The sequence below is a fragment of the Macaca thibetana genome, chromosome 13, assembly GCF_024542745.1.
Source record: "Macaca thibetana thibetana isolate TM-01 chromosome 13, ASM2454274v1, whole genome shotgun sequence".
In the NCBI taxonomy this organism is placed as follows: Eukaryota; Metazoa; Chordata; class Mammalia; order Primates; family Cercopithecidae; genus Macaca; species Macaca thibetana.
Window position 1 is genome coordinate 2,970,138 of NC_065590.1, and position 15,779 is coordinate 2,985,916.

The 15,779-nt window shown below is 41.2% G+C and overlaps 2 protein-coding genes across 5 annotated transcripts in view; one reads left to right on the plus strand and one right to left on the minus strand.

Annotated features, from left to right (window-relative positions):
* Positions 1-11,084, plus strand: part of MRPL30 (mitochondrial ribosomal protein L30) — a 39,482-nt gene extending 28,398 nt beyond the window's left edge. For all 4 annotated transcript variants that reach the window (XM_050755174.1, XM_050755173.1, XM_050755171.1 and 1 more), the window contains 4 exons: positions 1,321-1,401; positions 8,227-8,373; positions 8,597-8,670; positions 9,053-11,084. In XM_050755174.1, coding sequence (XP_050611131.1) covers positions 1,321-1,401; positions 8,227-8,373; positions 8,597-8,670; positions 9,053-9,185 — 435 coding nt within the window. In that variant the 3' untranslated portion in view covers positions 9,186-11,084. The remainder of the gene's footprint in view (positions 1-1,320; positions 1,402-8,226; positions 8,374-8,596; positions 8,671-9,052) is intronic.
* Positions 1-15,779, minus strand: part of MITD1 (microtubule interacting and trafficking domain containing 1) — a 977,552-nt gene that overhangs the window by 14,317 nt on the left and 947,456 nt on the right. The gene's annotated exons all lie outside the window — the stretch shown is intronic.

Below are 15,779 nucleotides of genomic sequence, written 5' to 3' on the forward strand. Positions count from 1 at the left end.
TTAGTATTTTCCTGTATCTCCTTCTAGGCTTGCCTTTAGAAAGTGCAGTGGTGCGGCCTCATCTGCTCCTAAGGGCCAGAGCCTAGATGAGCCTATTGAGTTGCTCCTGGCTGCAGATGACAACAATGTAAGGGGCTTTATATATATTACCTTAACCTCAGATTAATCCTGGGAGGTCAGTATGATTTCCTTTTCAGAGCTGAGGAAACTGACCCTCTGAGGGAGTAAGTGTCTCATGTCTCACAGCTGGTAGGCAGCAGAACTCAGCCCACTGCCTGCCTTCTAGTGGTTTATGCCATCTCTGCAATGCAGGAAATGCTAGGAGGGAGTGATGGGAATGACTGTTGCCCATTCCCACGGCAGTGTCCTGGTATGAAAGGTCGGCAGTGAATCCTTATTCTTCAGTAGCCTGAGAGAAGTGGGATTGGAGGGATGTAGAGCAGGAACAAGGGATAGGAACTAGGAATGATGACATTGTTAGAACTAGAAAGGAAACTGGAAACTCATTTTGGATTTCGTTTATATTGTCTTGTTAAATGTGAATTACTGCACATTCTCTAGAGCAAGAGTTGCTAAGCTATGGCCTCTAGGCCAAATTCAGCCTGCCACCTATTTTTGTAAATAACAGTTTTATTGAAAACTACCTACAGCCAGCCAGGTGCGGTGGCTCACGCTTATAATGCCAGCACTTTGGGAGGCCGAAGTGGGCGGATCATGAGGTCAGGAGATCACGACCGTCCTGGCTAACACGGCGAAAACCTGTCTCTACTAAAAATACAAAAAAAAATTAGCCGGGCGTGGTGGCAGGCACCTGTAGTCCCAGCTACTCGGGAGGCTGAGACAGGAGAATGGCGTGAACCCAGGAAGTAGAGGTTGCAGTGAGCCGAGATCACGCCACTGCACTCCAGCCTGGACCACAGAGCAAGACTCCATCTCAAACAAAAAAAAAGAAAAAAGAAAGGAAAAGAAAAATAGCCACACCTGTTTGTTTGCATATTGTCCGACTGCTTTTACCCTTATAATGGCCAAGCTGAGTTTTGGCAATGGAGACTACATAGCTCTAGAGCTGGAAATGTTTACTATCTGGTCCTTTACAGAAAACAGTTACCAATCCATGGTCTAAAAGTATATTTATGCGCTTTTACCTTTGTATTGTGTTAGTGCTTAGATGGGATGCATTCGCTCAGCTAGGGTGCTAAGATACACCTTTAATAATTACAGGGTAGGTTGGAGCAGACTTCTGTTACCTAAAGATTGGTGGGTATGGATTTCTGTACTAGACAGAATTCTAAAACACAAATGATTTATATCGTATTTTAGACGGTGACAAAAGGTGTGGAGTCTCTCATTGGTACAGATTGGATTCGTCACAAATTCACCAAATCAAGAATTCCAGATAAAGTAAGAACAAAGTTTGATTTTTTTTTTAATGTTAGTGTTGTTCTAAAAAATATGTTTTAAGTGGTACCTATTTTTGTAATATTGAAAGATTTTATGTTAAATTATATGTGGATGTAGGTGGGGGTACAGAGTTTAAAGCATAGTGGGATTTACATAAATGGTGATTATTAAAAACAAAACTGTTCTGTCACCTGTGTCACTGGCCTTCACAGTAGTGGGTTTTTATCATTTCAGTCTACTTATTCCTGCTTATGGTTTGTGTATGTGTGTTGGTATCACCATTGTCCTGAGAAAGCAGTAGGTCTTCCTGCTCAGGCTCTCACTGTGTCACTCTTCATTCTCACTTTCCATATCGATCATTGCTACTTTGGATCTTTCAGCTTTTTCTATTTGATTTATGTGTGCCTATCATTCTTTTAGATAATACTGACTAAGCCCACCATTGATTTTTTGTTTTAATTTTTTTTTTTAAGAGAGTTTTGCTTTGTTGCCCAGGCTGGGGCACAATGGCGCAATCTCAGCTGGCTGCAACTACTGTCTCCTGGGTTCAAACAGTTCTTGTGCCTCAGCCTCCAGAGTATCTGGGACCACAGGCCCGTGCCACTACACCCAGCTAATTTTTATATTTTTAGTAGAGATGGAGTTTCATCATGTTGCCCAGGCTGGTCTTGCACTCCTGATCTTGAGTGATCTACCCGCCTTGGCCTCCCAAAGTGCTGGGATTACAGGTGCCCGGCCTGTTTTTGTGTGTGTTTTAATTAGTAGTCTTTATTTCTTAGAGCAGTTTTAGGTTTGCAGAAACATTGATTGGGAAGTATGGGGAGTTCCTATATGTTCCCTCCCCGCAGCATACACTGTGTCCTCTATAACTGATGAACCAACGGGACACAGTATTATTAACTAAATACCATGGTTTACACTAGCGTTCACTCTTCACGTTGTGAAGTTCTATGGGTTTTGACAAATGCGTAATGTCATGTATCCACTGTTACAGTATCATACAGAATAGTTTCACTGCCCTAAGTATCACCTGTGGTTCACCTGTTTATCCTTCCCAACTCCCAACCCCTGGCAACCACTGATCTTTTTATTATCTCCATAGTTTTGCCTTTTCTAGAATGTAATGTAACTGAAATCATATGGTATACAGCCCTTTCAAACTGGATTCTTTCTCTTAGCAATTTACCCGTAAGGTTCCTCCATGTCTTTTTGTGGCTTGCTAGCTTATTTTTATTGCTGAATAATATTCCATTACATGGACGTATACAGTTTGTGCATTCGCCTGTGGAAAAACATCTTGGTTGCTTCCAGTTTTGGACAGTAATGAACAAAGCTGCTATAACCATTCATGTATAGATTTTTGGGTGGACATAAATTTCCAACTCATCAGTTAAATACCTAAGAGCATAATTGCTGGATTGTATGTTAAAGACTATATTTAGCTTTGTAAAGCCTGGGTTTTTTGTTTATTTGTTTTGGGCGAGGGGTTCCTAATATTTTTTGTTGTGGTAAAATATACATATAACATTTACCATCTTAACCACTTTTAAGTGTGCTACTCAATGGCATTAAGTACATTGACACTGTTGTGCAACTATCACAACCATCCATCTCCAGAACTCTTTTCATCTTGCAAAACTGAAACTCTATATCCACTAAATAATAACTGCTGACCTAAGCAACATAAGGAGACCCAGTCTCTACAAAAAAAAAAAAAAATGAGATGGGTGTTGCGGTACACACCTGTAGTCCTAGCTACTCAGGAGGCTGAGCGGGGAGGATTGCTTAATCTCAGGAGGTTAAGGCTACAATGACCTATAATTGTGCCACTGCACTCCAGCCTGGGCAACAGAGCAAGATCCTGTCTCAAAAATTAATAATAATAGTAACTCCCCCATTTTCCCCTCTCCCTAGCTTTTGGTGACTACCATTCCCCATTGATTTTTCTTAAAAGATAAAACAGTATTACCATTGACTACTTTGATACCTTTAATGTGCTTGGTGTTCTTTTATCAGAAATCTCGTCCAGGTACAATGGCTCACACCTATATTCCTAGCATTTTGGGAGGCTGAGGCAGGAGGATCGCTTGAGTCCAGGAATTCAAGACCAGCCTGGGCAACATAGTGAGACTCCATGTCTACAAAAAATTTTAAAATTAGCTAGGTGTGGTGGTGCATGCCTGTAGTCCCAACCACTCAGGAGGCTGAGATGAGGGGATCACTTTAGCCCAGGAGGTCAGGGGTGTAGTGAGCCATGATCGGATCAGTGCACTTCAGCCTCAGCAACAGAGTGAGACCTTGTCTCAAAACAAAATAAAAAAATCTGTTTTATTTTTCGAGTCGTTGTCTTTCCACTGCTATCCTTTCCACAACTATATTGTCTTATATCTTTCCATGTTTCTTACTCTGTATTTCTGGAAGGATAGATACAAATGTTGGCATTTATTTAAAATATGCAAGGCTAGACACAGGCAGGGGAATAATACACTGGGGCCTGTTGGGGGCGAGTAGAGGGAGAGCATCAGGAAAAATAGCTAATGCATGCTGTGCTTCATACCTAGGTGATGGAATGATAAGTGCAGCAAATAGTGCAGCAGATTGCCATGGTACATATTTACCTATGTAACAAACCTGCACATCTTACACTTGTGCCCTGGAACTTAAAATAAATGTGCAAGGCAGTGGTTTCGATCATCAGCTGTGATAAATGTGAAAACCTTTAAACCTCGGGAAAATAGTCTCTGACTGTTTGTTTGTTTTTCTAGAGACAGAGTCTCACTGTCTTCAGGCTGGAGTGCAGTGGTGTGATCTCGGCTCACTGCAACCTCCACCTCCCAGGTTCAAGCAGTTCTCCTGCCTCAGCCTCCTGAGTAGCTGGGATTACAGGCACGCGCCACCACGCCCAGCTAATTTTTGTATTTTTAGTAGAGATAGGGTTTCACCATGTTGGCCAGGATGGTCTTGATCTCCTGACCTCATGATCCACCCCCCTCAGTCTCCCAAAGTGCTGGGATTGTAGGTGTGAGCCACCGCGCCCGGCCCTGCCTATCTTCTGAACTTATTCCTGTGTTCTCCTGTATTCTCAGCTGGTTTCTAGACATTGCTACTTGGATAACTTATAGGTATTTCAAGTTCATATCCAAAATTCAACTCATCTTACTTTCCCTCCAAACAACCAAACAAAAAACAAGGTGCCTCTCTTGTATTAGTTGTGTCAGTTAATGCTGCCATCCTCTATCTCATTTCCCAGACTGGAGACATCTGAATCAAGCTTAGCCTCCCTCTTCTTCACCCAACACAAATCCATCTATCTTACTGCCCAGAGTTCCCCTATCAGTCCTTTTTCTGTTATAGCTACTATATGTAGTTCAAGCTCTTTAACCATGGTCGTAAGTGCCTCCTAACTGGGTTTCCTTGTATCAGGCTCTATCCCCAGTTAGTTTTATTCTCAGGTAAGAGTTTTCTTTCCAAATCTCTTAAAAACATGGGCCTATTGGTTCTAACCCTCATTAACTCTGTAACCCCAGCAGTAATTTCTAAAGGCTCAACATGGTTGCACATAGTTTAACTTCGTCCCCTGCATTGCTTTTCATGCTTTTTTCTATATTAGTCACCCTGAACCACTTGCCTTTCCAAAATATTTTGTGCTTTTTCATACTGTTCTTTTAAATATTCTCACCTTTTTTTAGTGCACCTACCCCTTCCTCTGATCTCCACCATCCTTCTCGTTCTAATCTCTTCAAAATCCCTAGAAAAATATAAACAAACAAAACTCACCAAAAAATACTCTTAATCTTACCCACCCAGAGATAACTGCTGCCAGCTCCTTCCACATCCTTCTCTGTTGTATGTTTTATTTTTTTCTTTTAGACTACTCAAGTGCAGTAATGAGAAGGAAAGAGTAGAATAAGGAGTTCAATCTGTGTTGTATGTTTTAAGATGTGATTCATCTCATATCAATCAATGCTTCTCTAGCTGCTCTCTCTGTCTAGTAATATAATACGAACCTCTCACTGTATACATTTCTTTTTTTTTTTTTAAGTTCCGGTATACATGTGCTGAACGTGCAGGTTTGTTACATAGGTACACATGTGCCGTGTGGTTTGCCGCACCCGTCAACCTGTCATCTAGGTTTTAAGCCCCACATGCGTTAGGTATTTGTCCTAATGCTCTCCCTCCCTTTGCCCCTGACTCCCCATGTGTTCTCATCGTTCAGCTCCCACTTATGAGTGAGGACATGCAGCGTTTGGTTTTCTGTTCCTGTATTAGTCTGCTGAGGATGATGGCTTCCACCTTCATCCATGTCCCTGCAAAGCACATGATCTCATTCCTTTTTTTTTTTTTTTTTTTTTTTTGAGACAGAGTCTCACTCTGTCGCCCAGATTGGAGTGCAATGGCGCAATCTCACTCACTGCAACCTCTGCCTCCCGGGTTCACGCCATTCTCCTGCCTCAGCCTCCCGAATAGCTGGGACTACAGGCGCCCACCATCATGCCTGGCTAATTTTTTGTATTTTTAGTAGAGACGGGGTTTCATCGTGTTAGCCAGGATGGTCTCGATCTCCTGACCTCGTGATCCACCTACTTCAGCCTCCCAAAGTGCTGGAATTACAGGCGTGAGCCACCGTGCCCGGCCGATCTCATTCTTTTTTATGGCTCCATAGTATTCCTTGGTGTATATGTACCACGTTTTCTTTATCCAGTCTATCATTGATGGGCATTTGAGTTGGTTCCATGTCTTTGCTATTGTAAGTACTGCTTCAATAAACATACATGTGCATATGTCTTTATAGTAGAATGATTTATATTCCTTTGGGTATATACCCAGTAATGGGATTGCTGAGTCCAATGGTATTTCTGGTTCTAGATCCTTGAGGAATCGCCACACTGTCTTCCACAATGGTTGAACTAATTTACATTGCCACCAATAGTGTAAAACCATAAAAACCTTAGAAGAAAACCTAGGCAATACCATTCAGGACACAGGCATGGGCAAAGACTTCATGACTAAAACACCAAAAGCAGTGGCAACAAAAGCCAAAATTGACAAATGGGATCTAATTAAACTGAAGAGCTTCTGCACAGCAAAAGAAGCTCACCATCAGAGTGAACAGGCAACCTACAGAATGGGAGAAGAATTTTGCAATCTACCCATCTGACAAAGGGCTAATATCCAGAATCTACAAGGAACTTAAATTTACAAGAAAAAAAAAATAACCCCATCAAAAAGTGGGCAAAGGAAATGCACAGACACTTCTCAAAAGAAGACATTTATGTGGCCAACAAACATATGAAAAAAAGTTCATCATCACTGATCATTACAGAAATGCAAATCAAAACCACAATGAGATATTATCTCACGCCAGTCAGAGTGGCAATTATTAAAAAGTCAAGAAACAATAGATGCTGGCGAGGCTGTGGAGAAATAGGAATGCTTTTACACTATATACATTTCTACAAAACTATTTTTAATCATTGAATAATACTCTTTTTTATTAAGATACCATCTTTTTGGGGTCAATTTTTTTTCTCAATCTGATTCCCCAGAGGTATGACTCTTGATCTAATGTCTTTGAGACCTTTATATATATTTTATATGAGTCTTAGAAACAGTATTTATAGAATATATCACATATGCACACTCATGTATTTGGTACGGATGATGCACGTAACAGCTTACAACACATAATTGTATGGATATTTCTTTTTGGTTTTTGGCTCAAGAATATATTATGGCCATCATTCAATGTGAAGACCTGCAAAGATAGTAAACCTCATTCATTTTAATGGTAGTATTGTATCCTATAGGATACATCGGAATTTGTGTATTTGCACTGGGCACGGTGGTTCATGCCCGTAATCCCAGCACTTTGGGAGGCTGAGGCAAGTGGATCACTTGAGGTCAGGAGTTCAAGACCAGCCTGGCCAACATGGTGAGACCCCCGTCTCTACTAAAAATACAAAAATTAGCTGGGCATGGTGGTGCACACCTATAATCCCAGCTACTCATGAGGCTGAGGCAAGAGAATTGCTTGAACCTCGGGGGCGGAGGTTGCAGTGAGCCGAGATCGTGCCATTGCACTCCAGCCTGGGCAACAGAGCAAGGCAAGGCTCCATCTCAAAAAAAAAGAATTTGTGTATTTGCATCATTTTGCTTAGTTTTGTTATTAATCATTTTATTTAGAATGGGTACATCATAATATAGTTATCCTAGTGAGGAACATGGGTTGCCTTAAAATTTTTCAGTATTACAAATAGCGTTAGAATACACATCCTTATTCGGTACATTTTGTGCACTTAGAGGAGTGTTTCTGTGGGATAACTTCTTAGAACCTTTTGATTCTTAGATAATTAATTCAAATATTAGCTCTGTGGAGCTGTTTCTGATCCCTCATAAGCAGAATTTATTAGTCATTTGCCTGTATTCTCGTAATACTTTGTAGAATGTTTTTATAGTATTTATGTTTTATTTTCACTTGTAATTTACATGTTTGTTTTCCCACCTGACAGTCAGCTCTTCACCTGAGAATAGGGAGGGAAGAGGATGCAGCCCAGTGCCCAGCTCATAGCAGGGCTTACAGAGTCTCCTGGCATTTAAATTATTTAGTGTCATTGGTTGCTCCTACTTTGTTCTACAGGTTAAACTCCATCTCTCTGAGTAATCAGACTGATAGAAATGTTCAATTTGAGGTTGAGGATTACGTGATGATTAAGGATGAGATAATTATGTAGTTATGTATGTGTGTGTGTCTTTTAAGAAAAAATGGGAGGTATATAGAAACTGTGTAAGCTGGAAATTTACCATTTATAATTATTTCCTTTCTAGGTGTTTCAGGCCTCACCTGAAGATCATGAAAAATATGGTGGAGATCCACAGAACCCTCATAAACTGCATATTGTTACCAGAATAAAAAGTACAAGAAGACGTCCATATTGGGAAAAAGATATAATAAAGATGCTTGGATTAGAAAAAGTATGCAATTATTTTAATCATCTTTAGTGTTGTTTACATTTGCTTTAAATTTTATACTTTTAAAACTTTGAGGTGTATATTTATTATTTATTGCGTATTGCTTAGGGTAATTTATTTGTAAATTTGGCTTAGAATGAGCCCTCAGTTTAACATTGTACTGAAACATGGAACAATCTGCTCTTCAGGTTGGTTGATAACATTGCTTTGTTGTTGTTGTTCACAGTCGCATACCCCTCAAGTTCACAAGAATATCCCTTCTGTGAATTCAAAATTGAAGGTGGTTAAGCATTTAATAAGGTTTGTTGTTTCTTCTCTTTTTAAAATGTATTGCATAGTGTAATTCTAAATGCATTTTTCTTTCTTTTTTGTTAATGTTCTGAAAAAAACTTTTTAAAAAACTAAAATTTTGTTCTTTTTAATTGACACGTAATAATTGTACGTATTTATGGGGTACATAGTGATGTTTCAATATATATAAAGTTATAGTGATCCGATCAAGGCAACTGGCATATCCATATCCGTCATCTCAGACATTTATCATTTCTTCATGTTGGGAACATTCAACATCCTCCTTCTAGCTGTTTGAAACTGTGTGTTATTGTTAACTGTAGTTATCCTGCAGTGATACAGAACACTACAACATATTCCTCCTATCTAAACACATTTTCTTATGTCACAGAATCCAGCCCTTGAAGTTGCCACAAGGACTTCCAACAGAGGAGAACATGTCTAACACGTGCCTCAAAAGCACTGGGGAGTTAGTAGTGCAGTGGCATCTGAAACCTGTGGAGCAGAAAACACATGAGTCCTAGTGCCCCAGCAGCTTCCGATTGGAAAATGTAAATTGTTTTTATTTAAAGATGGTGAGAAAGTGTTTTCATTAAAATATGTTTTAAAAACCATTTTCAGGCCGGGCACAGTGGCTCACGCCAGTAATCCCAGCACTTTGGGAGACCAAGGTGGGCAGATCACCTGAGGTCAGGAGTTCGAGACCAGCCTGACCAACATGGAGAAACCCCGTCTCTACTGAAAATACAAAATTAGCCGGGTGTGGTGGCACATGCCTGTAATCCCAGATACTCGGGAGGCTGAGGCAGGAGAATCGCTTGAACATGGGAGGTGGAGGTTGGGGTGAGCTGAGATGGTGCCACTGCACTCCAGCCTGGGCAACAGGACGAGACTCCATCTCGGGGAAAGAAAAAAAATTTCACTGACTAAACCTGTTGCAGTTCTTTTTTACTGTAGACTTGGAGATTTTAGTTTAATTTGGTTTAATTCTTTGTCCTTCCCCTTTCACTGTTTCACTCCAAAACGGGTAAGAATGGCATTGTTTGAACATCCAGGTTCAGGTCTACTGCCACCTTAGCAAGCGTCATCAACTATTTTATAAAAATTGCATTATTGTTGTTGTTGTTGTTTTTGAGACAGGGTCTTGCTCTGTCGCCCAAGCTGGAATACAGTGGCATGATTTCAGTTCACTGCAGCCTTGACTTCCCAGACTCAAGTGATCCTCCCACCTCAGCCTCCAGAGTAGCTAGGACTACAGGCAGTGTGCCACCACACCCGGCTAATTTTTAAAAGGTTTTTCATAGAGATGGGGACTCACTGTGTTGTCCAAGCTGATCTCAAACTCCTGGGTTCAAGCCATCCTCCCACCTCAGCCTCCCAAAATGCTGGGATTACAGGCATGAGCCACTGTACCCAGCCAAAATTGTTTTCTTATTTAAGTGAATTCGACAATTTCTGTGAGTGGCTCTTTGCATGAACACTGTGCAATGTGTTGGAGAAATCCAAAGCTGACCAAAACATGGTCCCCACCTTTTGGAACTTACAGTCTGTTCTGGGGAACAGAGATTCAGCCAAAGTCAAGAAACACTGGATGCCAGCTAGTTTTGTGCTATAGTGTCTATAAGTACATATGTGGATATGGGTTCATTTTATCCCTAAATATAGTACCAAACCAGCATTTATCTTCTAATTATAAACCTAATTTGGCCTAAACTTTATTATTGCACACTGCCTGAACAAAACATATTCATCTCTATGTAAATTTTTTCGTCATGGAACAAGGGTGTGAAATGAAAATATTTTAGGATTTATTCAAAAACAGACTATTCTGTTTTCAGCTTCAAAATTGTTCTTTGAATCCTAAGGAACCTCTGTCAACAGTTGAGGTTGCTACTGAAAAGAAAAAAGGAGGAGGCAGAAATCTCTCAGGGAGAATTTTTCCTTTTTTTTCTATTTCAGGTACCTGGAGGGGTGGGGAGAAGTAAGAATTGTAAGGGGGGTTCGATAGTGGGAAATTCTGTGACAGCTGATTGAAGATGATGATGAAGAACCTCTGCATTCTAGTTACCGTTTGCTTTCCTTTGCCTCTTGTAAAATTTGGCTTGGCAACAATGACATCGTCATGCTCATTGTCCCAGTATCCACCCTGTCATAGATCTTAATGTTTTTGATCATTGCATTAAAGTAGAAGTGCCACCCACAGTGAAACCAGATCCCACTAATAAGCTTAAAGGCGATTGCAGTTTTAATTCCATAGTTATTGAATATCCAGTGTGTGTAAGGCCTGGAGGGGAGCCAAAGGACACTAACTTCTAAGAGCTCCGTCTAGTTGGAGAGAAACCTGTATGCCACAACATACAGTGTCCTTGCCTATGTGGGGTTGAAGATGTCTGTGTAAATAAAAGAAGCCTCTGCTAATTTAGTACCATCTCTTTTACTGTGCTAATTTTTTTTTCTTTAGAGACAGGGTCTCTGTCACCCAGTCTGGAGGCAGTGGTATGATCATAGCTCACTGTTACCTCCAACACTTGTGTTCAAGTGATCCTCCCACCTCAACCTCCTGAGTAGCTAGGACTACAGATGCACGCCACCACTCCTGGCTAGTATTTTTTTAAATTTTTTGTAGAGCCAAGGTGTTGCTATGTTGCCCACGCCGATCTAGAGTTTCTAATCTCAAATGATTCTCCTGCCTCGGCCTACCTGGCGTTAGTGTACTAATATTAATATTGTGTAAATTGAGGAAAATACCATGGTTAATTTTTACTCAAACGGTAAGAAAGTTTGAGTAACTAATTTTAACCTCAACAGCCCATAGCTAGAAGAAGAGATCTAAATGTTAACTTGAATATTTAGAAGTAAAAGTGTCTACAAGAAGAAAAGTCTTTAGTGAAAATATGAGCAGTGGCATTAGCTTTCTATTGCTGCAGAACAAATTACCACAAACTTAGCTGCCTAAAACAACGCACACTTACTGTCTCACAACGTCTGTGGGTCAGAAGTCTAGGCATGGCTTAGCTGGGTAGCCTGCTTGGGATCTCGATGCTGGAAAAACATGTCTGGCCAGGTGCTCATTGTAGCCTTGACAGGGAAGGGATCTGCTCCCAAGCACTCTCAGGTTGTTGGCAGAATTTGTTTCCTTACGGCTGTAGGATTCATGGCAAGTGGCTTCATCCAGAACCAGCATTAGAGAGAGACTAGCAAGATGGGCACTACACTCTTAATCAAATAAATGCAATCATGTACCTCGCGTCACCTTTTTTGCATTCCATTCATTAAAAACAAGTTGCACCTCCTACCTACACTCAAGAAAGGGAGGAATTACACAGAAGTGTGACCACAAGGAGGCAGGGCTCATGGAGGCCTCCTTAAAGTCAGCCAGCCAAGCCTGATAAGTCAATCCTGGAGCTTATCATAGTAGCTGTGTAGTTTAGAAGGGTTCTTCAGGTTGGCATTCCTTTGCCTCAGATCATCATTTCAAAACCCTATAAGGGCTTATTCCTCGGTGTTGACTTTGTGTGTCTGAGGATTGCTTTGTTTAGCATCCCCTGCCTTCTTTCAGGAGGTTTTGCCTGGCATCCAATGGTGACCATGGCCTTTGGTCAAACTCAACAGATAGTTACCCAAACACTACCCTTAAGGACCACTGCAGTTCTCTTAGAGTCTCCTCAATCTAAAATTGTGCCTCTTTCAGGCTAAACTTTCTTCATTTTTTTTTTTTAATCATAAGAATACTAACTAGTATGCCTATTATCTAACTGGCACACTTTCACCGAGGACAATGTGGAAGTGCACTGGCCATTTTAGGGAGCTTTTGACATGAACAAGGTTGCTTCTTTGGGAGGTACCTTAAAACAAAAAGCAAAGAAACCTTTATGAGGAGATTGTCTTGTTTTTCTCAAAATGAGATAATTTTGCTTAACATAAGTAGTATCCCTTTCCATTCTTGAGGATTGATAAGTACTGACTTTTTTATCACACAGCTTGATAAAATTTTCAAGGGTCCAAATTACTGTCTAAACCCTTTACCACTCTTTGTGTATATTTGTCAAAATCTGCTTTTCTGTATCAAAACTTCTCTCTCAAGACCTGAGGTAAATAATTAATAAGGAATCCTTGGAACACTGGAAATTCTAAAATAAGAGTCAGATACAAAACACTGGTCACTAAAATTCTTACCTTTATGTATTAGAATGGCAATCAATTAAACTGAAAATGTCTTTGGATATTATTTCTGTTTATTTTTTGCTTCAAAATTATTAAAATGACATGAAATAAGTGCTCAAGAAGAAAAATAAACAATTCTTCATTTCCTGTTCTCTAGTTTTCTTTATTATCTGGAAAAAGGAAAATTTGTTGATCACTTTAAAGATCAGATCATATAAACAGCTGAGCATGGTGCACACCCCCACTCCCCACCCCACTCCCATGCCTGTAATCCTAGCGCTTTAGGATGGTAAGATGGATCACTTGAGTCTAGGAGTTTGAGGCTGTGGTGAACTATGACTGCACCACTGCACTCCAGCCTGGGCAACAGGGTGAGATCTGTCTCAAAAGGAAGAGAAAAACAGTAGTACAATTACTGTCTCCCAAAAGATTATTTCCATTATGCTATATTCACCAGTCCTCCATACCTCTTTTCTTTTTATTATAAAGCTGAACAGGCACTAGGGTACTGATTCAACTAAGTGGAAATCACCAGGGGTCCATTGCTTATTTCATAAGATCCAGTAGCCAAGACATACTCACCTCATCTGAGAACTATAGCAGCAGCAACAAAAGTGAAAACTTCTGTTGATTTAGTTCCAGGTTTTCCACTAAAGGTGACATCTTCCCATGCTGTGCTATGCAGGATCTTCTACTGACAATAAACGCTCAGGATTTTTCAGCCACTTACCTAGCCTCCCATGAATTATTGTTGGCTTTGCTTTTACACATCACTGGCCTGTATTACAACACTCTAAACCCAGCCACTTCCTTCACCCAAAAAAGCAACCGCCCATAATTGCTTACCCCTCTTAGGGAACTATCTGTACCCTTCACAGACTGAGAGATTCCCTTGGAGAACTGATTTCATTGTGGTTTTAGATTATTCACACTTAAAAAGTGAAAGTAAAAATTGCCAAGTATAGTAAGGCGTGGTGGCTCATGCCTTCAATCCCAGCAACTTGGGAGGCTGAGGCAGGGGGATGGCTTGAGGCCAGGGGTTTGAGACCAGCCTGGGCAACACAGAGAGACCCCGTGTCTAGAACCAAAAAAAAAAAAAAAATTGGTGTGGTAGCACTCGCTGTAGTCCCAGCTGCTCTGGAGACTGAGCGGGGAGGATTGCTTCAGCCTGGGATTTCAAGGCTGCAGTGAGCTGTGATTGTGCCACTCACCGCACTACAGCCTGGGTGACAGACTCCCCTGGGGGAAAAAAATGCTATGTAGATTATATCATCATAGTCAAAGCTTTTCTCAGAAATCGTATTCATTTAGTTTGGCTAAATTAATTGCCCCCTCCCGGATCTGCCAAGTTACAAAAGTAAATATTTATATTGATACAATAGGAGGTATTTGATGTGGGGGTAGTGTATGACTGCAATGCTTTAGAAACAACAAAAATCACCTGACCACTACAGGAACCCCTGTAGAATTGACAAAGAATTAAAGAGCCTTGACATGCTTTGCCATTATGGAAGGAGATGGCCATAATAAAAATGGAAATTAGCAAAACTATTTTGTGATATTACCCACAATAGGAGAGAGGAATTGGCAAAAATACTGAACCAAGATGGATAGGGTAATTTAAGCATATTGCTGAGGATGTTTCGAATATGTGTCCCACCTGCCAGTGGCATAATCCTGACAAGATCATTACGACAGGACCTAGGAATGTTGAGGCCCATTGAACACTTGATTTTCTATCAGCTAGCCAAGGAGGACTTGATACTGTCACAAACATTTCTTGTTGCACTTATACACTACAGGGCAAGCAAAACAGACAATACTAGGATAAACAAAAAAGCGACCTGACTCCCCAAAAGACCCATCTGGATTCTGGGACACGTTTCTTCACCTGGGTTTTATAATCTGGGATCCCGGCATTAAGACCCGTTTTAAGACTCATCATCCGTTGGTTTCCGGTAATGGCCTGTGTTACAGCTGGTTGATATATGCCGTCCAGAATCTGAAATACTGCTCTTTACCCGTTGTCACATCAAAGGTGTCAACAAGTCATCCTGCAACAGGAGGAGGGATTCGCTCTAGTCCAACTACAGACCATGCTTCCTGGACATCCTCCTGGTCTTGACAGTGGTGAAAATCTGGATGTCATGGATACTGTGGCATGACTTCACTTGCCCTTGACTAAAGAGGGGGATTGAGGAAAAGAAAAAGCAGCTTCTGACAGCCAGGAACTGACCTGGAACTCTCAGGCCTTGGTGTTTCCAGGAGCTGCCCTGGCCTCACAGGTGCCGTTCTTCTGTTGAACATAAGCAATTTCACAGAACATGAACATCGGATAAAGCTGCTCTGAATGTAATGAATCAAGGCAAAAACGAGACCACTCTAGAATCATGTCTGAGCACAGACCAAAACACGAATGTGGTTCAAGTCACAAAAATAACCAAGCATCCACCTATTCTGGCTAATGTGGGTCACTGCTGCTTTGCCCATCACAGCTTGAGCTTCATTTCATTTCTCCCTCCTTCTAGATAACATTGATTAAGATACCAATCACAGCATTATCTTTCTCCTGACAGCATCCAATCCAGAGCAAACCCTACTTCTTTGGAACACTCATCAAAATAACCTGATAAAAGCCCAAATCCTTTCCAAACCCCTCTTCCTGGACTGCCCCACATGGGGGCCTGGGGTGGTTCTCCTCACCGCAGTGAGCACTGGCCTTCACTTCTCAGTGGACCCTACCAGGCCTGTTTGTCACATCCCTGCTGGAGTGCCTCATGCAGGTCTGTTTGCCCGCTCTGTCCCCCATCTAGGCTCCCAGCAATTATCCCTCATGCTCTCCTCCTGACTAGTGGGCCCTGCCCCACCTCACTTTTTCCACCCCATCCCTGGCTCTCCTCTGCCAGCACAGCCTTCTCTACTGTTGCCCCAGCTGTTCTCACTGACATTTTCTC